A 26,925-nucleotide genomic window follows, 5' to 3' on the forward strand; every position below is an offset into this window, starting at 1 on the left:
ATTCCAATGTCGGTCTCGGAGCCGATCATACCTGCGACACTTTTCTGCCTGCCGTGGTCTCTACCAGACCTTCTGCTGCGCGCACATCCTGGCTTGCCACATAATTTCCAGCATTCGTTTCCATTCGTTTCAAAACAGCTGTCCGATCCTACAGTAATAGATACACTCTTGCCTCAAATATTGTTTACACTCAGACTAATTCTAGATTTGAAGCTTTCGTGACTGCAAGGATTCATATTCTTAGGTATTTTCGGTAAAGTCACGTAGGTAAAAAATAAAAATTAATAAAAGTATTATTAATTAAAAAATTTTTACTTTGTGACTTTACCGAAAAAACCTAAGAATATGGACTCAGACTAATCTCTGCTCGCTTCCGTAAACCATTAAAAACCTGGCTTCTTGCTGGGCGCCTTCCCCCGATCTACGAGTTGAGTTTTGAGCAACGTCCGAGTGAATACACCTTTGGACACAGACAACGTCTTGAAAGATGAGAAAATAAATGTTGGCCTCATGTAAATTTCAACGTGTGGATTCAGTCACATTATTATTCTGACTGCGCGACAGCACAGGGTAATGTGCTTAGTTCACCGTTGATGTGGCGAGAAGTTTGAAGGCAGAAATAATACATCTCAGGCACGCAGGCAAACGTGTATTACCGCGTGCACACAATTTGGTTTTCAGACGGCATCAGAATACAATTGCATCTCTCATCTTGGCATACCCATGATCGGGGGTTAGAGAATACGCAATAAAAAACAACAACGTATAGATGAAAGCAGATTTATACACATAGGTAACGTATATACAAACATGACTTTAATATATAGCAACGTTTAGATAAATAAATGAGTATCAAAAATGAGCTAACAGAGACTCCATAAAATCAGTTTACACACAGTAAAAATAGGCCTTCGATTCGTTACAACAATAAAAATTATAATAATTTACCCGGAAAAGCCTCAAGACCCTTTTTCAGGAGGGTCCTGCATTGGTACGTTTGGGCCAATTCCACTCGTGAGTGATTGGCTTTCACGTTCAAGTTCATGTATTAGGTATAGCCCTGTGAGCCATGCGGCTCTTAAGTCGGGTGCAACCGCAACAAACAAAATATGAACACAGAACATCTTAAAGCGACGACGTGGGACGACGCCGGAGCAGTACCCGGAGGAAAACCCACCACGCATACGAGTGCCGAGATTCAGAGTTGGACATTTTTTTTTTTTTACAAAATCCACCCGCAGACGAAATGCATTCGGCCTCTATGCGTGCCGAGCGCCCATCGCTGTACTGCCATCTCACCGGCCACCGTGCAGCCCGCTGCCTCGGTGATTGCCTTCAGCAATGCCTGGCGTGCGTCCCGTACTGTACCGGCGGTTACCCCATTCGAGTGGTAAGCAGGGTTATTTGATCATCGGCAGATAAGAAAATATATATACGTGTCGAGAGAAGGGGAATCCCACTGCGTCCGTGATGCAAGGGACACCCGCGCACAGATTGTACCGCTTGGAAATAACGGTTGTAGACGAAGAATGAGTTTGGCGAGTTTTAACGTTTCAGATTTAGAAGGGAAATCGTAAAAAAAAATCACATTCACCAATTATTTCCATCGTGTAACTAATTTAAAATGTCTTTGCGCCACCGACAGCGATGTCAACCCAATGCAACGTGGAGCCACGTTTCTTTTTGTTTTGGCTCCGATGAACCCCGTCCTGCAAGCGGTCGTGATGTAGCGCTCCTGCCAAAAAAATTCAGCCGTTCCAAGTGCTTGCCATGGCATGGCCCCCCAGCTGTGGGTACAAACAAACCGCCAGATGTCTGTGGAGCGGCGGCAGTGCTACACGAGGCCGTCGGTGGTCAGCGAGCGCCCCTCCGAGTAGCCCTGCTGGCAGGAGAGCGGCGACTGCTGACTCGTCAAGGCCATCTTGAAGCACGACTCTGCACACGGCACCACCGCAATCGCGTCACGCACCACAGCAATAGCGCCACGTACCGCCGCAATATCATCACGTGCCAAATGTAGAACTTCTTTTGTACCATACGTTGACAACTGTGCTAATGGGACGTGCGGGGGCAGGACAGCAAACTAAACACAACAAGCAGTTATAAAGAAATGGGTTTTCAATTAAGATTATTTAATAGCGTATAGCTCCAGTGGTTTCTGAATATGGTAAGGAAGAGCGTTCCATAGGATCGCAGAAGCGCATCTGAAAGCGCGCGATGCAGTGACCGTCTTTGTCCGATGGCCGCGCGACTGTGACCGGAGTTCTAGTGATGGTCTATGCTCCTAATTGCGGTGGTGCAATGGCGCCATTATTCTCACTCCGTACTGTGTCCCGTGCTGAGCAAACTCTAGTTGCGTGTTGTTGTTAATAACAACGCGAGTTGGAATACGACTGCGTAGGTTGTCGCGGTTGTACCGTATAGCCCTCCGGATGTGTGTTCATAGCAGAGGTCGCAATCGGGTACCCGATACCCGTACCCTACCCGATACCCGGCTACCCATACCCGGCCGGGTACGGGTACGGGTACCCGTTTGCTACCCTGGTGCGGCCGGGTACGGGTAGGCCGTGAGTCACTGGTGAGTAACCGTTTGTCACTCATTTCCCAACGTCTTGTCTCTTCTCACAATTCAAGTTCCTAGAATCAACCCACCCGCGCCTGCAACATGGCTTCATCCCAGAGGTCGCAATCGGGTACCCGATACCCGTACCCTACCCGATACCCGGCTACCCGTACCCGGCCGGGTATCGGGTAGGGTACGGGTACCCGTTTGCGACCCTGGTGCGGCCGGGTACGGGTACGGGTAAGGAATCAAAACCCGTTTGCGACCTCTGGTTCATAGGCCGTGTCGTTCGATGTTCGTCGTGATTGTTGTTTCGCTCCACGTTGCCGCGACTTTTGCTTTGTCATCATTAGGAAGCCACTGGAGCCACATGCTTTTAATTCTAAACGTAAAATCACATTTCTTTAGAACTGCTTTTCGTGTTTAGTTTGTTGTCTTTCCCCCTAGCAACCTCCGATTGGCACGGTTGGCTATGTACGGTGCGAAAGAAGTTCAACGTACATACCTTCATACGTCATTCCGACCCCTGAAAATGCTTCCAGCCACACGGAGCGAAACGTCGGACAATCGCGCTAAGCAACATGCGGTGCAAACCCGAAACCACATCCGAGAGCTCACATCGTCCCGTTGACGTTTGCCGTTCCAGCGTTAAGGCCGTTGCACACCGAATCGTACAGTGTCGACCGTGATGTGCGCACCCCCCCCTCATTTTGGGTTTGGCAAAGCGAGTTGTCAACCGATGCGTGCATCCTGATCGTCAAAACAGGTTCTGACGGAACATTATACGCGCCAAACGGAATGCAGGTTCGCGTGCAGTCTGATCTTGGCAAGGCGGCGCTGGATGCAACGCTGTGGGAAGATGCAACAAATTCTCGAGACTTAGCGCGGAACCCTTCGCGGGTAACTGCATAGCCCTTTTATTTTCTTAATGAGGTAAATGGCGCAGAATGTGCCGAAGCTATGTTGAGTGAAAGTTATGGATGGATCGCTTCACCCCCTTCCATATTCTCTCCGGCCGACTGTACGAGTTGTCACGATGTCAAGTCTCACAAATGAAGCAGAAACGAAGAAATGCGTGTTGCGTGTCTTTTTTTGCGGAACTTTCATCACAATTGCGCTCGCGGTGTGACGTCATGGGACGAGAATCATCCATTCCGATCTCTCGCGCGGCAAAGTGTACAAAAACAACTCGACGCACTGGTCAACGACGCGACAAAGAGGGCCCCCCCTTCTTCGTGGGCAACGTGGCACAGAGAGGCCCAGAGAGACGGAGCGACTGAGGGCTTCGAGACACGCACAGCAGTCCGCCGTGGTCGAACAAACGGCCCAACGGAATCACCAACACCAGGGGTGGACCGATCCATGGACAGGAGTTGATTCCGAAACGCACTGGTCCGCGCTTTCCCTGCTCGTGCGGTTCGTATCAACCGGTACACGTGAGTGACGCCTGCAGCAGAGGCGGAGTTTGACTTCTATACTTGGGTGGAGGGGCGGGGAATCGCGGGTGCATATAATTCATTATGTTATTATCTTAACTACTGAAAATTACTTATATAATGAGCCAAGAATATGTGTGTGTGTCCCGCGCGTGACGTCACTCCACATTAGGCCCGCCCCCCCACGTGACGTCACTCCACATGAGGCCTGCCCCCATCTAATTAATATTCATGAGTGGGTGGATTATTACACAGAGGAAGGTCGAGCTGAATTAATTAATGTATTACGCAAAGTCGCTTTAAATGACCTTTCTTTACAGAAAGTGACGGTAAAAAATTCATATACGCACCACAGTGCTACATCCGTGCGTGACGTCACTGCAAAAGAGCCCCCCCCCCTTCATTAATATTCATGCCCGCGTGGAAATTTACACGAACGCACAAGAAGGTCGTTCACTCAACATACCGCACCCCCCCCCCCTCATTAATAATCATGAGCTCAACAATTTCTCTATTGAATATTTCAGATTTACTGAAATATACACCCGTCCTTGGATGGCCAAAAGGCTAGTGAATTAATAAAGGTGCCCAGGTTTGGGAGGGGTCTTAACCCCCACCCCGTGCCCCCCCTCCTCTGCAAACTCTGCCCATGCCCTGAAACCACTAGAGCTTGTTACTTCTCGCAGCAATGTTAAAAACAAAACCTACAAGCAACAACAAACATTATACTCCTTCTTGCTGTCTTTCCGACAGACCTGTTCTTCACCTGAGGACGGCTGCTTGCGTTGTGGCCGAAACGTCGTGAGAAATGAATCTCACTATGTTGTATTTTTATTATTTTATTATTTCCCTTCTACGTGACTTTACCGAAAGAACCAAGAAGATGAATCCCTGCAGTCACGAAAGCTTTAAATCGAAACATTATACTCCTTCAGGTTGCGCGTGTGTCATCTACCCGCAAAGTAGCTGCGCAGGTCTCTGTGCAGGCAGGCCTCCAGGAATCGGCGCAGTGGCAGCAGATGAGTGTTGGGAGCGCTCCAGTCGGTGAGGAAGTCCTCGACCATGTGGTGGATGGCGTCCGGCCGAGGGAGCGGCCACTTCTTGGGCCTCCTCCTCATTTCCGACTCTGCCGAGGGAATTGTCGACAGTGGGGTGCAGAGGGCAGGCGGGAGAGTATCCCACAGGAGGTGAGTTTCGAGCATCCGTGGGAGGATTTGCGTCGGGCTTGCGGATTAAAAGCGTGGCATTTTATAGGAAAAAATATAAAAGTGAAGAAAAAAAATAGCGTTCACGTGCATGCTGTTTTGTTTAGTCTTAGCTACTCCTCACTTGTCGGGGAGGCCGTAACTTCGTGCCCACATAAACCGCAAATGGGTTGGCAAGTAGAACGATCACTTGAAGAGATAATAAAACACTCGAGACATTCCACATTATCACGGTCATTCTCTGCTTTTGAGGTGTGTTTTTTATTTATCCGGGCCCCGCCTCTACCAAGTAACTTGGTAACCCATTCCACGCTTTTTGCAGAGGGTCGCGATTCGAGTCCGGCAGGCCGCCCTGGTTAATATTTCACGCGAATTAACTTGAAAATACAACGTGCTGTTCACTTTGCAGTGGACGTTAAATATCCCATGACACCATTTAAAAAGAGTAGGCCATTATTAGCTGGTGTCCCTGCTCCAAATTTTCGCCAAATTTGTAAAGTTGCTTTAAAATTATTCAATTGGGATTACACACAGCAAGACCGCCCCCTGCTAAAAAAAAACTACTGCAGGAATATGTGAATAAAACAGTGCCTTCATAATTGTTTTGCACCTTCATGATATACTAAACTGAAAATGATCAAAATTTTTTTTTATTTTAGCAGCTAAGTCCCACTGAGCTATATAGCACTTTTTCAGAAGCAACTTGGCCACAAATGATAGCTCAACAAAGTGGCTTATCACGTGAAAATGTATAGCAGGCAAATGCTCTAAACGCACGTTTCTAAATGTGGAAGGTAAAACTGGAGGACCCGGAGAAAAATCCACATGACTGCGGGGAGAACACGGAAACTCTAAATATACAACAGGCATCAGGGTCAGGATCGAACCCACGACCTCCTGTATACCAGGCGAGGAAGTAAACACCTCACCACCGTGGTGCCCTTGCGCTGCAAGAATAGCATGAATACCAGAACTACCGGCGAAGTATCGTACCCAATTGTTAACCCTTTCCCGTTCCAAGATGGCTGATAGTTGCAGGGTGCGGTCCCGTTCACCGGCTCAACGTAACATTTAGAAAGACGTAGCGCTGTTGTTTTTAAATGCAATGTACTCACCGAAGAGAACTGTAGTGACACGACCACACTCTGCGACAGTTGGCGCCAAACTCTGCCACACACCGTCGGACATGGCCTTGTGGGGGGCCTTGGTACCGATGAAGTTATTTTATTTTTTCTTCCGGCCTCGTTTTGATGATGTACACGTACGTCATCGGAAACGGGAAATGTGTGGATTGCTGTTGGATGTACCGGTGCGCTAAGCTGGCATGTTTCTTCACGTGGCAACTCTATTTATTTGATTGGCTGTGTTGGGTGGAGGAGGCTGTATGGTACGCATTTCACTCACGCAGCCATCACTTACGAACCGTACACACTGGACTGTGATTGTTATTGTAACCGAGGGTTTACTGTACCAACTGGAGGGGTGGAAACCAAACTTGGATCACAACCAGCCACCGAGCACGAGCTCTTGGGGTGAAATGGGGGGGGGGGGGGCGGCGAGGGCGTGGTAGGAAATATAATGGGGAGATGATTGTTGAATCTGTTGAATCTTAAAATGTGAGCTGAACGAATGTGTAATCTAAAACTAAATTCCTCTGCGAGTCTTTAATAACACACCAGGACCTCACGTCCTACATTAGGCACCAGTAGTCGCACGACTACAATTATCCAGATGATACAAATATGCCACACCTGTAATCCAGCCCACATCATCCCAATTACCACGATTCCTCCACTGGCTTCCAATCCAATCCAGGATCAATTACAAGGTCACCCTCACCATCTTCAAGATCCTCCTTGGATTTGTCCCTGCCTACCTCTCCCCTTTCACCTCTTTACTCCCCTCCACGCACTCTCCTACCTCTCCCTCTCATCTCACTCTACTCCCCTCCACGCACTCTCCTGCCTCTTCCCCCTCATCTCACTCTACTCCCCTCCACGTACTCTCCTACCTCTCCCTCTCATCTCACTCTACTCTCCTCCACACTCTCTCCTACCTCTTCCCTTTCATCTCACTCTACTCCCCTCCACGCACTCTCCTACCTCTCCCCTCTCATCTCACTCTACTCCCCTCCACGTACTCTCCTACCTCTCCCTCTCATCTCACTCTACTCCCCTCCACGCACTCTTCTACCTCTCCCTCTCATCTCACTCTACTCCCCTCCACGTACTCTCCTACCTCTCCCTCTCATCTCACTCTACTCCCCTCCACGTACTCTCCTACCTCTCCCTCTCATCTCACTCTACTCCCCTCCACGCACTCTCCTACCTCTCCCTCTCATCTCACTCTACTCCCCTCCACGTACTCTCCTACCTCTCCCTCTCATCTCACTCTACTCCCCTCCACGTACTCTCCTACCTCTCCCTCTCATCTCACTCTACTCCCCTCCACGCACTCTTCTACCTCTCCCTCTCATCTCACTCTACTCCCCTCCACGTACTCTCCTACCTCTCCCTCTCATCTCACTCTACTCCCCTCCACGTACTCTCCTACCTCTCCCTCTCATCTCACTCTACTCCCCTCCACGCACTCTTCTACCTCTCCCTCTCATCTCACTCTACTCCCCTCCACGTACTCTCCTACCTCTCCCTCTCATCTCACTCTACTCCCCTCCACGTACTCTCCTACCTCTCCCTCTCATCCCTCTCTACTCCTCTCCACGCACTCTCCTACCTCTCCCTCTCATCTCACTCTACTCCCCTCCACGTACTCTCCTACCTCTCCCTCTCATCTCACTCTACTCTCCTCCACACTCTCTCCTACCTCTTCCCTTTCATCTCACTCTACTCCCCTCCACGCACTCTCCTACCTCTCCCCTCTCATCTCACTCTACTCCCCTCCACGTACTCTCCTACCTCTCCCTCTCATCTCACTCTACTCCCCTCCACGTACTCTCCTACCTCTCCCTCTCATCTCACTCTACTCCCCTCCACACACTCTCCTACCTCTTCCCTTTCATCTCACTCTACTCTCCTCCACGCACTCTCCGATCTCTTCCCCTCTCATCTCACTCTACTCCCCTCCACGCACTCTTCTACCTCTCCCTCTCATCTCACTCTACTCCCCTCCACGTACTCTCCTACCTCTCCCTCTCATCTCACTCTACTCCCCTCCACGTACTCTCCTACCTCTCCCTCTCATCTCACTCTACTCACCACCATTCTCCTACCACTCCCCTCTCATCTCACTCTGCACCCATCCACACACTCTTCTACCTCTCGCTCTACTCACCGCCACTCTCCTACCACTCCCCTCTCATCTCACTCTACTCCCCTACGCGCATTCTCCTTTCATTGGAAAGTCTGTTCCCCCAATGAGTCTGGCTTCGGGAGGTTTTCCCGTTTATTAGGCCCCACCTTCTACAAGACATGCACTTAGAGCCACTGAGTCCCTACCTGGGCCACTCAGCGTGGGTGGGGTGGGTGGGGGGGGGATGCAAAAGTAGCAATTTTCCTCCAGTCCTCACACAAACGATGGGGACCCACAACAATGGGCCCTCGGGGGCCTCCAGGAGCCTCCGAGGCGGCCGTGGCTCCTACCGGTGGGCAGCCGCTCGTAGTAGTAGACGACGGGGTGGAGGAAGTTGGAGCGCCAGGCGTCGAGGGGCGCCCCGACGGCGCGGTTCGTGCGGAACACGTCCTCCCCGGGTCCCGAGAAGTTCTTGCCGTACTCCATGTTGACGACCAGCAGGCCGCCCTCCGCCGACTTGCCCGTGTTCGCGGTCAGCGCCGGCAGGGCCGCGATGGGGTACTCCTCCAGATACTCGAACTCGGCGCCGTCACTGGACAAGGACAGCGAAGGGGGCGCCAAGCCCTCGTTCGACAAACGCTGCCGTGCTGCGGCATCGCGAGGGGGGAGGCTGTCTGCACGGATGTGATGCCGCGGGGAGCTCTCCGGTGTGCGTTTTAAGGGTGTGCCGAATGGCACGCGGCCCAACGTTTCGACCCCGGGGTTACGGTGAGCTTTTTCGGGGAATGAAGGGGAACGAAATGGAGCCCCCAAAACGTGCGTGGAGAGAAACATCAGACATCATGCAGAGCAACACCGATAAAACGGATATCTAAGTCTCAGAGCTGGACGTTATTTGAAGTGTACAACCAAGTCATTGGTGACCAGGCTAGGACGATCGACCCGCTACACTCGACAACCCAAGTTAAATCACAGGGCGTGACTGCCTGGATTCAAGCTCAGGATTCTCAGCAGTCTGACCCCTCAACTAGCAGATCCACCTCACTCACGGTGACTGAAAAATAGATTTGCAATGAAGGGCAGACAGCCGATGCAGATGCTTCAGCTACGATGGGACTGTGACCACCCTCAGTCTACACCGAGAGTGAAGGACGCTGGATCCTCTCACCGTTTGAGCAGGGCGATGTCCCCCAGCACGCTGAACATCTGGTAGGGCCCCGAGGCCTCGTTAATCCGCCGCGCGACCGTAGCGAGGAGCAGCGAGGACGGCAGAGTCTGCGACGGCCAGGGCACCCCGTGGTACCGCCACTCCATCGAGCGGAACACGGCCCTGGCTGAGGTCGCGCACGCGTTCACACGGACAAGTCAACGCGTGCGCGCGCGCCTTTCGCGTCTGCGACGTCGAAGCGTTAACAGACTCGGGCTTTCGCCACGCACTACTACTACTGCAACTTCTGACGATAGCCAGAGAGCTTGAGAGAAGAATTGCTCAATGCGTGTCGATCGACGAGGAAAACCCCATTGCTTCGGTTTCCTCCCGCATCTAACACTCATTACTTGACTATAAACGCCTTAATACACAGAGGACCAGAGAACTTTGGTAACAATTGTTGGCGCCGGCTCCCGGCCTGGGTGCCTTCCCGCTTGTCTGTGGCTCCTCGCGCCTCCGAGTTGTTCCCCCTCGCTTGTCGAGAATGCGCGAATCCCGCACGGCGCGTTTACAAGTTGACATTATTATATTCTTGTTTAAATATTTTTTTATTAGATTTTTGTCGTACCCAAGAACAAAGGGCCGCTGCAGAATGTTGGGCGACAAAAAAAAACAACCGCACGCGAATATCCACCAGGCCCCATGTACCAGGCGCATCCTGGTTGATGAGGTGGGGGGGGGGGACAGATAACCTGAGGAGGGGGGAGGGGGGGTGTATGAGAAAGTAAAAGGAACAAAAAGGGGGTGGAAAGTCCCCGGCTTGTATGGCGGAGGAAGTGAGGGGAGAAGGCAAGTGGAGGATAAGCCGGGAGGGGGGGGGGTCGCCCCAAAATCAACAAAACATAAGCGCGGCTGGTGCTCGACAACGCTTCCCCGCCAATAGGCCAAGTATTATAATGTTATTGTTGAATCTATGGCCGGGTATTAAAAATATGATAATTGTTTTTTACCCTTTTATCTGGCAACAAAAGGGACACCTTTATTTTACGAGGAGTCATGTTCGCATAGACCACAATACCTGCAGCCATAATGCAAACAAAAAACATAACTCTGATAATGTATACACTGTCCTTGAAGTTCATTGGTCCACACCCGAGACAGTTTTCCTTAGAGCCTAGTCTCACATGGTGTTGGATCAGATGACGCCAAAAGGTTCTAATGGGTATTAAAAACTTCGGATTGCAGGGTTCACGGGGGGCATTGTGCTATCCACAGAGAATACCATCGTTGCGCTAAAAATGATCGCTCGTTGAATTACCACCGCGGCTTCGGTGTCCACTCACCTGTGTAACGGAAGCCGTGGATGAAGCCGCCGGCCGACCTTCTGTGGTCTACCGAGTGGCTGATCGTGCCAATGAAGAACATCCCTCTCGTGGTGGGCGATTCGTAGTCTGCCTTTATCTTTGGGTATTTTTTCTTCTGACCTGATCCAGCTTTGGTCTTTGTCGAGCTAAATTGAAAGACATTTTGAGAAGGGTTGATATAACAAAATGTGGCAAGTGACATATTTCGAAAACGTAATCTGCTTTGCCGTGGATTCACTGCAATACGCGTTGATGGAAGAATGTGCACACACACTCCTAGCTTAGGGAAAATACGAATATTAAAACGCACATTTACTTATCTGGCAGTAAGGGGAAATCCTTCGCAGCACAGCAGTGGAAGTTCTTTGAGACTGCTACTCAAAATAAAATTTTGGCAATACATTTTCATGATTTTAAAACCTCACAGGTAACCAAAAAAGACGAATTGTCTTGCAATCTAGCTTTTGCATAAGCGGCAAAAATAACACTACAATTTTCCTTCGCTAATCGTTTTAATACTGAGTTTTAAATTACTTTCAAATCCATTTCCCTTATCGAGAACCCCAACCACGCTATGCGATGATGCGAATTCCCAAATGCACACACTGCACAAACCAATTATAGGTCTAGCAATTTCTTAAAAATTGCAAATACAGAAATTTATTTGGCTGCCGATAACCTTTCTGTGATAAGCACCACCTCCACCGGCGCACGAGACGTGCAATGTCAACTTCTACGAGACACAGATAATTAGCTTTTGTCGGAAGATCCATACAAGAGACTGCATCGAAACTTCCCAGAGATGAAATGCACTTGGTATTACCGGAGAAATGTAATTGCGCCGCTTGCTTCATGGAAACTACGTACCCGTATTCGCCGCATTATAAGACGCTCCGAAAAGTTAGATGCTCCGAAAAGTTAGACGCACACGCCCGGTTGTCAAGAATGTTTTACAAATCTGGTCACGCACTAAAACAAACAGCGAAGTTGTTACAAGCATTACCCCAAACTTGGGCATGTAAAACACACACAGAGAGAAAATTGCACCTCATGGTCCAGAGAACACGGTGCCCATTCTTGTTTTATAAAAAACAACGGCAAAAACGTGAGCCAACAACTTTGGCATACCTGTGAAAGATCGAGAAGTCGAATTCAAAGCCCAGGCAGCGGACGATGCGGTCGTACGGCTCGCGGAGGGAGAAGTTGTCCTTGTTCTTGCTGGGGTCGATAATTTTCGAGTGGCCGCCATTCGTCAGCGTCTTCCTCCCGTCCGTGTCGTGCAATAGAATACGCAGCTTCCCCTGCCGATTGCGCACCACCGCCATGGCCTCCATGGGCGCCTCCAGCAAACCGTCGAGGGACTTGAGTTGGTACGTGTCCAGCAGGCCATTGTTGATGGCTCTGCGGAGGCACAGCGGGGCGGAGGGCCGGAATGTCGGCGCAGGAGACAGTAGGGGCCCGATTTGTGGGGGATGGCCAAAGTAATTGTTAAAGGGCGTTTTTTTTTTTGGCAAAAAAATAATGTTGAGCTGTGGCGCAAAGGTCAGCGCATTGCACTACAAACCCACCGATCCAAGTTCGACTCCTGGCCACAGTTAGTATTGGTTGGTGGGTGAAATGTTGACCCAGCTCTGCCTCGCACCGATCCAAATTAGCAATGAGGTGGAGCTCATCTCCGGCTTATAGCTCCGAGCCAGTGGTGGAAATTGCACAGTCCTGTGGCAGGAGCAAAATCTCTCCCAAGGAGAATCATTGTTGACTTCCTCACAAAGTGGTACAAATTTTATTGGCCGACGAGGGATGATTAAATAGCCGGGTCAACCTCTACCAGGATTTGACCTCGCAAAAGTCTCTCTATAAAGGACAACCATTGTTGATTTCCTCATATTACTGATTTTATTGAGCGACGAGGGATGATAGGCTGGGTCAACCTCTGCCAGGATTTGAACTCGCAACCTTCTGAATGCGAGCGAATCGACCGCGCACTCCAGCGTTTGGAGCCACCGAGCGAAATCACGAGCAAAAATTCACACTTGGCATCCACTACTCCCTGAAGAATAGCGGCAATTAAAGCGCCGAGGGCATAAATGGGCCATCATGCGAGCTGTGAATAACCTCCCAGCGCGCGAAGGAGCCACGTGGGGCCTGCGTTTAACACCGGAGTGGAAAACATTTTGCGCCGCAATTATCGAGGTTTGTTGGCAACGAGGCACCCTGAACGCGCTCTCATTGACACATGTGCAAAACACAGCTGGCTCTCGATTGGTTAGCCAGGGTAATGGGGGAAGCGGAATGGCTGAGATAAAATAAAAGATACACGGATAATAATAATTATTATTACATCTGTTTACTCATTAAAGCGTCACTGATACTGGAGACATTTGCAGGAGGGTCCTGCTAAGTTTTCGCTGCAGCAGCAGGTGGTGGGGGGGGGGGGTGTGACAATCGCGATGTGTTTCGTAATAAGTAATATGCGAGCAATTTTTAAAATTGGGTAAACTTGGCAGCATGATGCCAGCACACAGTGGGCCTTAGTCTTCTTTTGCAAATATGCCACGGCATTGTTTTTTTAATTGTATTTTTTTTAATTTACTCAAGAGGCCGATACAGAACACGAAGGTCGGGGAGGGAAGCGCACAAATCACTCGCGAGCAACAAAACCGACGCCAGGTGCCCTCAGATCCGGGACCGGGGAAAGGTGTCTGGGGGATCACTTAAGGGAGGGGGAGATGAGTGGAGAAGGCAGCGGGGGAAGGGCAGGGGGGGGCAGAGAGAATATAAACAAACACACGGTCACGGCATGTTTAACGTCGACCGTGAAGCAGACGACGGGTACTTTACGGTTATTTGTCTTATTTCGGATCTATGGAGCGCCGTGCCTCAAGGCGCTTTACATCGTTTGAAAAAGGCGGACTTAGACGGCAGGGGCAGTGCAAGGGCCGTGGAATGAGCGAGCCCACCAGAGGGCACGTGGTGGGAGGGGGGGTGTCACAAAAGGGCTTTCGGGGAGGGAGGGGCGAGGGGAGGGAAGAGGGCAATGAAGAAGAGGTGAGGCCACGTGATAGAGGAACGGAATGAGGTTAAAGGTGGGGGGGAGGGGGGGGGGCGCCGCAATCCGTAGTCGTCGTTGCTGTCGTTGATCGATACAACACAGGGGTGAAGAGTATGAACGCATCGCCAATATTTTTTTTTACGCTTAGGCAGTTTGGAACCCTCTGGGCCTGCAAATCGTGAGCCCAAAAAATAAAAACACCTAAAAATCCCCCCTCCCAGATGATCTGCCCACGAAAAGAATCGAGCGTTATCTGCACGGCTGCAGCCGAGGCTTGGCCATTGGCTTGTGAACCTGACCTGAGGTCTCCGACGTAGTGCGTGGCCCAGGAGAGGCGAAGGTGGGATCGGCCCAGCATGTGCACGAGGTTGGTGGAGCCCATGATGTTGTCGGCCGTCTCGAACGCGGAGTTCCCCCGGCCCAGGATCAGCACGCTCTGGCCCTCGAAGTCACTCGGGTTCACCGACACGTCCTCGTAGCCCTCCACCAGCTCGGAGCCGATGAACCGGGGAACTCTGGGCAGCCACATGCCCGTGGCCACCAACAAAACCCTGGCAGATGCAAAAAAAGTTGATAATATAAAAAAACGACAAAAACATAACATCCACCTGCCTCGATTTAAAGCTTTCGTGACTGCAGGGATTCATCTTCTTGGTTCTTTCGGTAAAGTCACGTAGAAGGGAAGTAATAAAATAATAAAAATAAAACATAATAAAATAAAATAATTCTCACTGTAAAGTCACGTAGAAGGGAAGTAATAAAATAATAAAAATAAAACATAATAAAATAATTCTCACTATGTTTTATTTTTATTATTTTATTACTTCCCTTCTACGTGACTTTACCGAAAGAACCAAGAAGATGAATCCACCTGCCTATTGATTACCGCAGGTGGATACAGTTCCGAGGGGAAAGTAGGTCTGCCGCCTCACCTGGTGTACAGGAGGTTGTGGGTTCGATCCCAATCCTGCCAAATTGCATGCGCGGGCATGCGATTTAACAGATAGAGAAGTCGAACATTCTCTACTCCCCTTAAATTAATCAACCATTAGCGGTCGCGAACACCGCCGCTTGAAAGACCCCGACGCACGAGATCACTGGCTTCGATCTTTCACGAGGCATCGACACGCAAACCATGGCAGCAGCAGATGGAGAGACTCATTGCACAAATGGAAAATTGAACACTCTGGCAGTGTGTGACTGTGGCCACCCAGAACAGACGAGGCTTTTATTGAAGCGCCACGGTGGAGAGATGTTATCGATCTCGACTGATATACAGGAGGTTGTGGGTTTGATCCCAAACTTGACGCCTGTGTATTTGGAGTTTGCGTGTCTCTTTGTCTCCCCGTGGTCGCATGGATTTTTCTCTGCGGCCCTTCGGGTTTTTCCCTCCACATTTGGAATCAACGTGTTTAGAGTATTTGGCTATTATACATTTCCACCTGATGATAAGCCACTTCGTCGAGTTATAATTTCTGATAGCCAGGTTGCTTCTGAAAAAATAAAACTACGTAGCTCAGTGGACCTTAACCTGGTAAAGTAAGAATATCTATTTTTAAATAGTTTTTATTTCCACCTCTTGGCAACTGGAGGGTTGCACCTTTGAACCTCGTGCCTTTAAGCCACCGACATTACAACTCGAAGGGAATTACCTTCACGGACTATTTTAATGGTGAGCATTAAAGAACGCTAAAGCGTGATTTTAAAGAGCAGGCAATCGTGTTAATTTCATACAACAGATTACAAATACGACAATTTGTATTCACGACACACCACGTTTTCAGTTAAGCGTTGTGAATAAAATATGCACGCATAACTGTTAGCGGACCTTTGAGATAAAAGCATCTTTTCTTTTTGTGCAAATATAAATTCATAGTGCGGCTCAATATTGAATTTATGATTGATTAGGGCAGCACCCACTCTGCCCCCCCCCCACCACGAACATTTAAATGGCCAAAGGCGAATTGAAATCGTTTTTTAATGCCCTCATTCCTGTCTGGAAATTAGCGGCGCAGTAATAATGGCACGAACCCTGTAAAACACAATTTAAAAATTCGCCGGACGTTTGTGTAATCACCGTAGTCAATCTCACTGCATCGCCTTGTTACGGATGTGACACAGCGGACCAAGGTACAGTAAATATATTACCGTGATCAATCTATGTAAAAAAAAAAATCCTTGCATAACTACGGGAATAATCTACAGAGGCAACATTGCCAAATTCCATGCGCGGGCATGCGACTTAACAGAGAGAAGTCAGACATTATTTTCTCTCGTTAAATTGATCAATCATTAAAAGTCGCAAACGCCTCCTCGTGGAAGACCCGACTTATAACATCCCTGGCTTCGATCTTCCACGAAGCGTATGGGCCAAAACCCTGAGCCGCATCCACACGCAAACCGTGGCAGATGCAAATACTCGATGCACAAATGAAAAATTAAACACTCTGGCGGTGTGAGTATGCGACTCTGGCCATCCAGAACAGAACCATGGGACACATAATGACTCAATGCCCCATTCACAAACATGAAGGTGGCATTGGCTAGGCGATTCGCCGCTCGGCTACTCCTGACGCAATCATCTGGCTCAACCACCTCAACGTAAAATTAAAGTTGCTGCTCCACAACAACAACCGCCACTAAGTGGCGGTGACGTCACCACGACGTTTGTGCCAGGACAGGTGCACCTTGAAGCCACGTGAAGTGTCGAACGCCCGCTGGCAGGAGGTCACAGGGCAGACCCAGGTGCCACGGGTCGACTGACTGAGATGACCGAGATGACTGGCTGATGCACATCAACATCAGCCACACACACACACATCTACTGCTGAATGAAGGCCTCCTCCGCCTTGGGGTTCTTTGATCATATTTATCCACGCTGGTCTATTAGTTCACGCATAAAGCAGGTATTAGAGGCTGCTGCAGAGCTACACTGTGGCTGGCAGAGGGCAGTTCAACAAACCCATCGTCGTACGGCCCTCTGCTGCCACGTCCGGGGCGCCATGGTGGTGAGATGGTAACTACCTCGCCTGGTATACAGGAGATCGTGGGTTCAATCCCGACCCGGACGCCTGCTGTATTTGGAATTTGCATGTTCTCTCTCCCCCACCCCCCCCCAGTGATCGTGTGGATTTTTCTCTGGGTCCTCCGGTTTTTCCACTCAACATTTAGAATCGACGTGCGTTTCGGAGTATTCGGCTGCGATAAATGTCCACGCGGGAAGCCGGTTCGTTGAGCTATCATTTGTGGCCAGGTAGCTTCTGAAAAAGATCCTCATAGCTCCAGTGGGCCTTACCTGGTAAAATAAAAATAGTTTAAATAGTTAAGTTTATGCTCCCCGCTTTCCCCAACCCACGCCCACCGGCGTGACACTGTACATTCAGAGAAGCCCCCTTCCCCCCCCTCTCCACGACACGCACGGCGTAGCTCGGGCCCTCGCCCGGCAGCGGCCGAAAGTCGCGATAGGGCCGCCCGTGGCACAATGCCCGTGTCTCGCAAAAGTTTCGGATGCACGGGGGGTGGGTGGGAGGGGGAAAGAAACGCTCCACTTACTGGCACCGCCACTCATTGCCACTCTGGTCCCCGAGGACAAAGCGGTGTCCGTTCCAGGCGCTGCTGTCTGCCGTGGCCCTGATCTCGGTCACGTTCGTGTTGTAGCGCACATTCAGGCGGAACCGCTTGGCGTAATCGCTCAGGTATCGCACCATGTCGTCGGCGTGCGGGAAAAAGTCTCGGGAATAGTGGCGGAAGAGCATCGTCTCGTCGTGGCTCAGCAGGGAGTTCCAGTCGTGGCGAAGGTTGAACTCTTTGTTGCGCTTGCCCGTGTGCCGCTTGTTGATGCTGATGAGCTTGCGGTGCCGCGGGTACACGGCGAAGAAGGGACCCGGGGCGCTGCTTCTCTCCAGGATGACGTAATCTCGCCGGGACTGCTCGAGGTAGTAGCCCATCTGCAGGCCGGATGGCCCGGCGCCCACGACGCAGAAGTCCTTGGCGACGGAGGACGACGCGGCCCCCTTGGCATGGACGAGCAGCGCCAGGAGGCAGCATAGCGTCGGCTTGAAGGGAGCGAGTTTCATCGGCATGCTGTCTCTGCACGGCCGTACCGCCCCCCCCGCCGCCCCCTGCCACCTCCGGCGGCTCAGGATCGTCAGCTTCTTTGCAGCCGTGTCGGCGGTGTCATTTTCTAAACGGAGGCAGCAAAACGATATCAGAATCAGAATCTTTATTTGCACTGGAGGAATCCGAAGAGCTATAAAGCTCTTCTTCACAGATATCCATTAGGGGCTGGTCAGAAAGTTACAACAACAAACAATACAACAAACACGACAGAAGTGCAAAGTAGAGGAAAGTGTAGCAAAACACCAAAAAATTTAACTTTTAAATGTATGTATTTTACCAGGTAAAGCCCACTGAGCTACTAGCTTCTTTGCCAGAAGTGACCTGGCCACAAATGAAAGCTCAACAAAGCGGTTTATTATTTGTTGAAATTTATAGCAGCCAAATAATCTAAATAAATCATCTACATCAACTCGAAAGCAACACTCACATCACGGTTGGGAGTTGACTCGGCCCATCATTCCTACCAGGGTCGATAAAACGAGCACCACTTTGTGTGAAAGTCACCAGCGATTGTTCTCCGGAGAGATTTTGCCCCCCACTTACACATTATATGTGGAATTTCCACCACTGGCGTCAACTCCTCATTTGAGCAGCAAGCCACATTGACGTTTAGAAACAACCTTGGGGAGCGTGTGGGGTTAGTGCGGCGTGGTCGGCACACGACCGCGCGATGAACCCAACCACAATCTCGAGTTAGATTCTCGGCAACGGTGACAATCTGCGGCGAGATATATCCTAACCGAGTCCTGGACCTGGCTCCCCTACCTTCACCAAACTCACACTGACCAGCGTGGTGGCGACGGTACAGGTGAGAAAAACTTACAGCGTCCGGAGGCCGTCATCCAGCAGTGGATCGACCAAGGGCTGCGAATGAACGCGATCGATGAATGGGCAAATGTTTCCATCAGAATATCAGCAGGAGAAAAGAAGCCAAGCTGATTTTCGTCAACATCTGATTTCAGTGACGAAGCAGTTGAAAGCATTGTTTCCCGACTACTCGGCTAAAACATGACGTTGTGCTTTATATACATAAAAAAACACGAACATATAACCTTGGTTGCATTCATTTTCATTGAATAAAAAAAGTGTAGCGAACCAAGTACGCGGGAGATCACGGCAGACGGTAGCAACGTGGGGAGGCCTTCATCCAGCAGTGGATTGACCATCGCTGTTAACGAGGGTGACGATAACGCGTTCATGAAATGTTTTCTTCTTAACGAACCAAGACTGGCATTTCAACACGGAAGCACAACTTCTCTCCGCATGTGCATAACCAGACATACCGATGCACAGACAAAGATCTCCCGTATAGCCTTATGGTATTTTTTGGGGCAAGTGCTGTTAGTGAGCAGCACCTGTGAAGGCCAACACAGGCCACTAAGAAAGGGGGTGGGCGACCGGCACCACGCCCGGCCGCCTTTGTCTCCCTAAGTGGCGATGTTTACACACCGCACCAGGTACTCATTTGAGGCTGAGTCGACCTAGGGGAGGCCCCAGGACCGGTTCGGACAATCGTCACCAATGTTGGCCGAGGGCGTGAATCGAACCCTTGCACAGGAAGTAACCGGGGGGGGGGGGGGGGTCAAGGTTAAAGGAAGAAAAATGCACAAAAAATCGTGACGGCAAATTAGGGGGTTAAACGCCTCCAGCCCTCTCCCCTCACCCACCACAACCCTAAACTTGAGAGAGAGAGCTCTCGTTTGAGGCTGTCACCAAACCCTCATAGGGGCACTACACACACACACGCATACCTCGTGTGCCACGGGTTGCTCGAGTCAACAGGGACATATATCGAGTTACAGAGAAACCGGCCCCACAAGGTTGACCCGACGGGATTGAAAACAAACGTCCCGGGTGGGCGGTAAGTGCATCCTGGCTTTCCTGCACGGACGGACGGACGGGACAGACGCCACCCGCGACGCTGTCGCGATCTTCCGTTTCGAAAAAAAACACGATCATAGCAAATGTTTGCTGTCGTCGTCGTCGTCAGCCTGTAACAACCTCCCACTGCTAGATAGAGGCCTCACTCGCTGTCTCCTTCCTCCCTGCCTTGCGTCCATCCGATTGCCTTTTAAATATCCCGAGAAGAAATCATGGTAATAGGGGCCATCCATAAATGACGCCATGCACATGGGGGGGGGGGGGGGGGGGTCAGACATTTGTGACGATTTGTGACGAGGGGGGGGGTTTGAGAAATGTAAATTGCGCCCTATGGGAAGCGGGGGTTCGACTTACGACAGCCTCGACTTGCGACCGTCGTACAGGAGCCAATTAGGTTCGTAGGTGCGGGGGTCCCCTGTGCCTGGTAAAAAAAATAAAGTAAAAAAAGTTTAGTTTAATGATTACTACATTTTTTTGTGACTTGTTTACCCCTTTCTCTATTTTGCACTGCTATCGTTTTTTGTCGTTGTACTGTGTGCCACTGTGACTCGCTCACAGTGGCTTCATAGCTCCTCCAGCAGTCTAAATTCTGGTTCCGATTCCTTTCCCGAGTTGCCTCCCTGTCCAGCCGTGCCCCCCCGCCCCGCCCCCTTTGTTGTAGTACAGAGTTATACTGATGGCCTTAATCTAAGTTGTCTTGTGGTTGTTGTTGTTGTTTGACTTGCATCCCACTCAGATTTTTGCACACAGCGTTGGTGTACGGTGTTTTTTTCTGCAATATTTTGCTGTCTTTTCTGTTTGCACTTAGTCACATATTCACTTTAAGATGTTTTCTTGTTCATGTTTTTGTTTTTTGTTTGTTGCGGTTGCACCCGATTCAAGAGCCGAATGGCTCACAGCGCTATACCTAATAAATGAACTTGAACTCTGTGACCTCGTCTCCGCCGCTGCCACCTTTCCTCCGCTCTACCCTTTGCCTCTCCTCGGCGTCCACCCCGTCTACGGTGATCGATTCCGTCTCCTCACCTCTCCTCCTCAGCTGCTTTCTCTCACCCGGCCTGCACATTTGCACTCGATTCGTCTCGCTTTAAACGGCAGCAGACAGCAAGTCAGCAGCGTCCAGCAAGTCGTCAGCATCGGGGTACCCACGTTCTTTTCCGTATGTATTTATTCCTCTCGTCTCACATGTCGACTTCTTCAAAACACACCAGACACACGCCACTGATCGACAAAACCCCGCACGGCCCACATTATGAACCAAAGCGCGCCTCTGCAATACCCACATCAAACACGCGCACACCAGAAATCTGCACTAAACCTATTACTGTAAATCAAATTATCAGTTCAACATCCTTTAAATATGTATTGATCGCCTAAAGTCAGTTGATGGCAATTTACTCTACAATCCCATATATATAATCGAACAATGATTGCCGCGTGATACCTGCGAGGTGGCTAGGAGATGTCAGTGTAGCGATGGATTATTGAATCCATCTGTGCGGAGCTTTGAGCGTTATTTCCCCCCCCCCTCCACGTCAATCCGGGTCCCACCGGATGTGTTCTCTCTTGCCAAACGCTCATGAATGGAACTGACCAAACAAACCAATGCATCATCCTCCTGACAAGCGTGGTGTCCTATTAGAGACCCAGGCGAGGCTCTCCGTGAAAAATAAGAGGGCATCATCATTATTTTAATTAATTTTATATTTTTTCACCTACGTGACTTTACCGAAAAAAACAAAGAGTACGGATCCTTGCAGTCACGAAAGCTTCAAATCTAGAATCATCATTATTATTATTTGCTGTCAAACACGGTGTATATATCGCTCAACACAATCGAATGGCCACAATCAGCAACCTCGACTAAAAATCAGGGGGCGCAAACCCGGACTCAAGAGACGAAAACGCGAATCGCCGATCGTCAGCGTTGCCGGCTCGACGCACTGACAAGGCCACCGTGAGCCTCTTCCACCAAACGTAGGAGAAGAATCATCACAGAAGCTGGAGGCGAGAGAAGCAAATACATAAATATCTCTCGCTCTCTCTCACAAAAAGACAAAGATCTCCCCACGTGTAGCCTGTAACAGATTGTTGGGGCAAGCGCTGTTAGCGAGCACTTATTAAGGCCAGAACGGCACACGAGCGGGTTGGGCGGCCAGCACCACGGCCGGTCGCCTTTGTCTCCCCAGTGGCGATGTTTACACACAGCACCAGGTACGCATTGGAGGCTGAGTCGACCTAGGGGAGGCCCAGGTGCCGGTTCAGATAATCGTCACTGATTTTGGCTGTGAGCGGGAATCGAACCCGGGTCGCCAGGATCGTAGCGCAGCGTAGCGCTAACCGCTACACCACCGCTCCTCGCACGCACACAGACAGACACAGACAGACAGACACACAGACACGTGTGCTCTGATGTACACAAACACACACACGCAGCAGTAACCACACTTGCGCTCCGAACCCGGCGAGCTGAGATTCGATTCGCAGCCACGGCTAACATCAGTGGCGAACGAAATCTGAACACGGTGCTGGACCCCCCCCCCCCCGTCACCAAACCTGCGCTGACCAGCGTGGTGAAGTATGGTCAAACACCCCCCACCCACCCCATCCTCACCCCCCACCCACCCCATCCTCACCCCCCACCCACCCCATCCTCACCCCCCACCCACCCCATTATCACCCCCCACCCACCCCATCCTCACCCCCCACCCACCCCATCCTCACCCCCCACCCATGACCGACACACAGCGTGGGGGGGGGGTACATTTTCATCCAGCAGTGAATTTTCGAAAAGGCTCTGTCTAACAAAGGCACATACCGATAGTCACGAACGCGTGAAGGCGCACGCACACACGCACACACGTGCAGTGGTGTCCCACAACAAGCGGCGCGTACGTTCGCGCAAGACGCTGCTGCCGCTGCTGCTGCTACGTGCGGGACTGTGGCTCCGAGACGAACCTCACAACAATCACCAGACGCCGTTGTGTCGAAGTGGTCCGCTCCTGCCAGCAGCCGCCACTGCCGCTATTGCTGGTGGTGCTGCTGGTGGTGGTGCTGGTGGTGGTGCTGCTGGTGGTGCTGGTGGTGGTGCTGGTGGTGGTGGTGGTTCTCCGTGGTAGGTGACGTGGGGTTGAGAGCGAACGAGCCGATCCGAGCACGCGCACGCGGCGCGCACGGCGTCGTGACATCGACCGCGCTTGTTAAAGGGGCCGCGCGCTGCTTCCGTGAGCGGCTCCACAGTGACGTCAGCACCAGGAGGCCCTCACCCCCCTCACCCCCCTACCCTCCCTCCACGCCATCGCAAATGGTCTCGTGAAATTTTTTTATGGAATTTGCCTTGCGACAAAAAAATGTAATCCACCGAACGTTGCAGGAACCTCCTGAAAGTGTATTAATTAATGAGAAAAAATAAACTTTGATTCGTATTTATGCACATATAACACCTCACCCACCCCTGCCCGCCGCCGCAACTTCGTTTTAAAAATACATTTGTTCAGTTGATATGTAATAATATATTTATACATATAGCGTCGTTAATGCGAAACTGCATCTCCCAGCGATGTACATCAAGAAAATAAAAAATAATATAAATAAATAAATAATAAATATTGCCCTTTGCAAAAAGCACAGCACACCCAAACCAAAGTCTGCGCAATTTAAGGTCATCGTCAACAAACCGGTTTTGAAATGTATAAATGTACGTCTACCTTCGTTCGCGCCGTACCTAGCCAAGCAATGGGACTTAAGTAGTCGAATAAACGTGGGTCTGGTGCCCACAATATTTGATGGGCACGTCGAACAAAGACGGCGGCCACCGGTGCTTTCAGATGCGCTTCTGCGGCCGTCTGGAACGCTCTTCTACTTCCCGATGTTAGGAATCCACTTGGAGCTACGCACTTTAAAATCATCATCATCATCATCTAGATTGAAAGCTCATTTCTTTCGAACTGCCTTTTTGCGTTTAGTTTGTTATCCTCCACCACCCAGCGCACCTCCGACGAGCAAGACTGGCTATGTGCGCTGTAAAAGAAGTTCAATATATACACATTCATAAAATGATAAAGATGATAATCTTTAGACTGCACAAATCCGATGAACTACGAAGCTCTTGTTACACAGGAGAGAACTCTTAACCTGATACATCAAGGCGACCCTGCAAAATGTGTTTGAACAGGATACACACACGCACACTGACTTGCATGGCTGATGAGACTGAAAATTGAAACCGCAGGTTTTATCGCATCAGCAAAACCCTGCTGGGGAAAGAAATGGTCCCAGAAAGCTGATAGAAGCCGATGGTTGTACAACACAGACTCTGTTGTCTCTTTCACTCTTACCTTTTGGCTTCGATCAACTTCATTCCGTTCACTTTGGTTCAAACCTTTCATTTTAATTCACTTGCTTTGAATTGCACTGCCTTAACCCGGAATCAGAATGTGTATTTATGCTGGAGGAATCCGATGAGCTATAAAGCTCTTTTTCACAGATGTGTGTCTTACAGAGAGTCACGCACAGTGTAGAGTTTGAGACAGTATATACCATTGACGGATACGCCTCTTACCTGAGCGAAATAAACGAGTGGCTGTACATAAATACATATACCCTTGCGTGTTGACAAGTAAAAGTTCACCATTAAACGCTCCGCGGTCTCGGCAAACATTCATTATGAACTCTCACTGGGTTTTTTTTTAAAATGTCGTCTCTGTTTTCAATTCGGGCATAAAACCTTTATGTACGGCTACAAAGCGTAGATTGTTTGGGGAGCTCACGCGGTTCAGGTTATAGTTTGTGCGAATCATTCCCAAAGCAATTGCAAGACTGGTGTGGCATTTCAAATCCAACGCCCTCTGTAAATAGAGAGGGGGAACCCGTTGGGGAAATGTATGCAGGCTGGAAACAAATACTAGATGTAACAGCACGCAAAGAGTTGCGCTGCTGCTCATAAACACAGCAGGAAGGCCACGACTCCCCCGAAATGTTAATTAAATCGCCCGGTATACAGGAGGACGTGGGTTCGATCTCGACCCTGACGCCTGCTGTATATTTGGAGTTTGGGTGTCTCTCTCCTCCGTGATCGCGTGGATTTTTCTCCGGGCCCTCCGGTTTTTGTTCCCCTCCGTTTATAGAAACGTGCGTTTAGAGTGTTTGGCTGCTAGAATTTCCCACGTGATAAGCCACTTCGCTGAGCTGTAAATGTGTGGCCAAGTCGCTTCTTAAAAATAGATATATAGGTCAGCGGACTTTATCTGGTAAAATCAAAATAGTAAAAAAAATATGCCTTGCGTGCGTGCGTGTCGCGTGACCACTGCAATGCGTGTACAGTATAGAGTTCTCAGCCTTGTCGAGACCACCAGCTCAGGAGAATCAACTGCATGCGGGAGTGTGCTGCTCACAAACAGCAGGGGACGCACGATTGCCATCGTGAAAAAGATCTTCATAGCTTATCGGATTCCTCCAGTATAAGTAAATGTTCCGGTTCTGATTCTGCCTGTCACGTGACCTCCACACTGCATTGTTGGCGGTATAAACAATTACAAAGCAATAATGTGCCCGATCATGCAGCTCTTTTGAGCTGTGGGTCTAGATAAGGCGAGCATCATTGTATATGCAGTGTGTGTGTTTGGTGTTTGTCACTGCTAATGTAGTCAAAAGGTGGTCACATCATGCTGAACAAAGTGCCTAGCGATCCATTATGAAACTTATAACGCGCACAAATTGAACTTTAAAGGGACATGAAGAGACGGCGGAAAGAGAGAAAGAGAGAGAGAGAAGTCGTGTGCTTCCGAATACAAGGCTGACATCGACGATGAGAGAACACACAGTACCGTGACTTCATTTGGAACGGCCCGCGGCCACAGCACCACAGCGATCATGGACTTTCACATAGAGACCCGTAAACTCACACAGAGTGCAGTGGTTTTACTACGACGCGGACTGAGAGACTCATGAGACTTACACAGGCACCATTAGATTCACATAAAGTGCCCAGTGGATCACCACTATGTCGTCTCACATACAGACGCACAGACTCAGACAGAGATTCATAGACTCTAGATTTGAAGCTTTCGTGACTGCAAAGATTCATACTCTTAGGTTTTTCGGTAAAGTCACGTAGGTAAAACAGTAAATAATAAATAATACAATTGAAAAATAATAGAAATAAAATAATAAATCACGACGTTTCGTTTTACCGTGACAGTAAATCTAGCTGTGACGGTCTCACCTGATGACGGAGACTTGTGTTGCCTCCGAAACGTCGTGATTTATTATTTTATTTCTATTGTTTTTTCAATTATATTAATTTTTTTACCTACGTGACTTTACCGAAAAACCTAAGAGTATTCATAGACTCCATCATCATCATCATGGCTTGGCTTCGCGAACGAAGATCTTGGAAGGACATCCACATCTTCTGCAAGCACGCTGGTGGCTGGCAAGGCCTATGCGGGACAAGCAGGTCCTGCCACAACGGCTGCAAGTATAGGTCTGATCTGGGATGGGTGCTGAGGGATCATGGTTCTTCCTCCTTCTCCTTTTGTCCTCCATACGGGCCCTGCGGGTATCTTCGAAGAAGGAGGTGGCCTGGTGGACTGTGTGCCGCCAGGAGTTGCGATCAGCTGCTTGTGTTGCCCACTGACGGTGATCGATGCAGCAAGTAGTGAGGGACTTCTTCAGGGAGTCTTTGTATCGCTTTTGTGGTGCCCCTATGTCGCGATGGCCAGAGGACAGTTCCCCATACAGCACAATCTTAGCTAAGCGGTGGTTCTCCATCCTGGCGATGTGCCCTGCCCAACGAAGCTGTATCTTGAGGACCATGGCCTCGATCTTGTTACACAGGAGAGAACTCTTAGACTCGTATAGATACCTACAGATGTATTGAGAGGCCACGGCGGTCCACTGCGACGT

The 26,925-nt window shown here is 49.9% G+C and overlaps 1 protein-coding gene across 3 annotated transcripts; it reads right to left on the reverse strand.

Moving 5' to 3' along the window:
• Positions 1–774: 774 nt before the first annotated feature.
• On the reverse strand, positions 775–23,251 carry FOXRED2 (FAD dependent oxidoreductase domain containing 2). 3 transcript variants are annotated; one of them, XM_078867059.1, is made up of 10 exons: positions 22,978–23,251; positions 20,374–20,440; positions 17,572–18,202; positions 14,319–14,570; positions 12,096–12,368; positions 10,947–11,113; positions 9,622–9,787; positions 8,804–9,045; positions 4,955–5,125; positions 775–1,935 (listed from the first exon to the last, which is right to left on the reverse strand). In XM_078867059.1, exons 3-10 carry the CDS (start codon positions 18,099–18,101, stop codon positions 1,835–1,837), a joined length of 1,902 nt encoding a protein of 633 aa, XP_078723185.1. In that variant the 5' UTR covers positions 18,102–18,202; positions 20,374–20,440; positions 22,978–23,251; the 3' UTR covers positions 775–1,834. The 3 variants fall into 3 exon arrangements, with proteins under 3 accessions (XP_078723185.1, XP_078723184.1, XP_078723183.1); XM_078867058.1 differs by lacking the exon at positions 22,978–23,251 and adding an exon at positions 21,046–21,295; XM_078867057.1 differs by lacking the exon at positions 20,374–20,440.
• Between the last annotated feature and the right edge of the window lie 3,674 nt (positions 23,252–26,925).

This window comes from Lampetra fluviatilis, chromosome 23 (assembly GCF_964198595.1).
Source record: "Lampetra fluviatilis chromosome 23, kcLamFluv1.1, whole genome shotgun sequence".
NCBI lineage: Eukaryota > Metazoa > Chordata > Hyperoartia > Petromyzontiformes > Petromyzontidae > Lampetra > Lampetra fluviatilis.

What these genes read in the sequence shown, in the direction of transcription:
- FOXRED2 (XM_078867057.1), bottom strand. Translation starts at nt 18,101, where the DNA reads ATGCCGATGAAACTCGCTCCCTTCAAGCCGACGCTATGCTGCCTCCTG. An exon ending in CACTACGTCGGAGACCTCAG is followed by an intron (nt 12,369 to 14,318) that starts GTCAGGTTCACA and finishes GTGCCTCCGCAG; the next exon opens with AGCCATCAACAATGGCCTGC. An exon ending in CCACGGCTTCCGTTACACAG is followed by an intron (nt 9,788 to 10,946) that starts GTGAGTGGACAC and finishes GCGCGACCTCAG; the next exon opens with CCAGGGCCGTGTTCCGCTCG.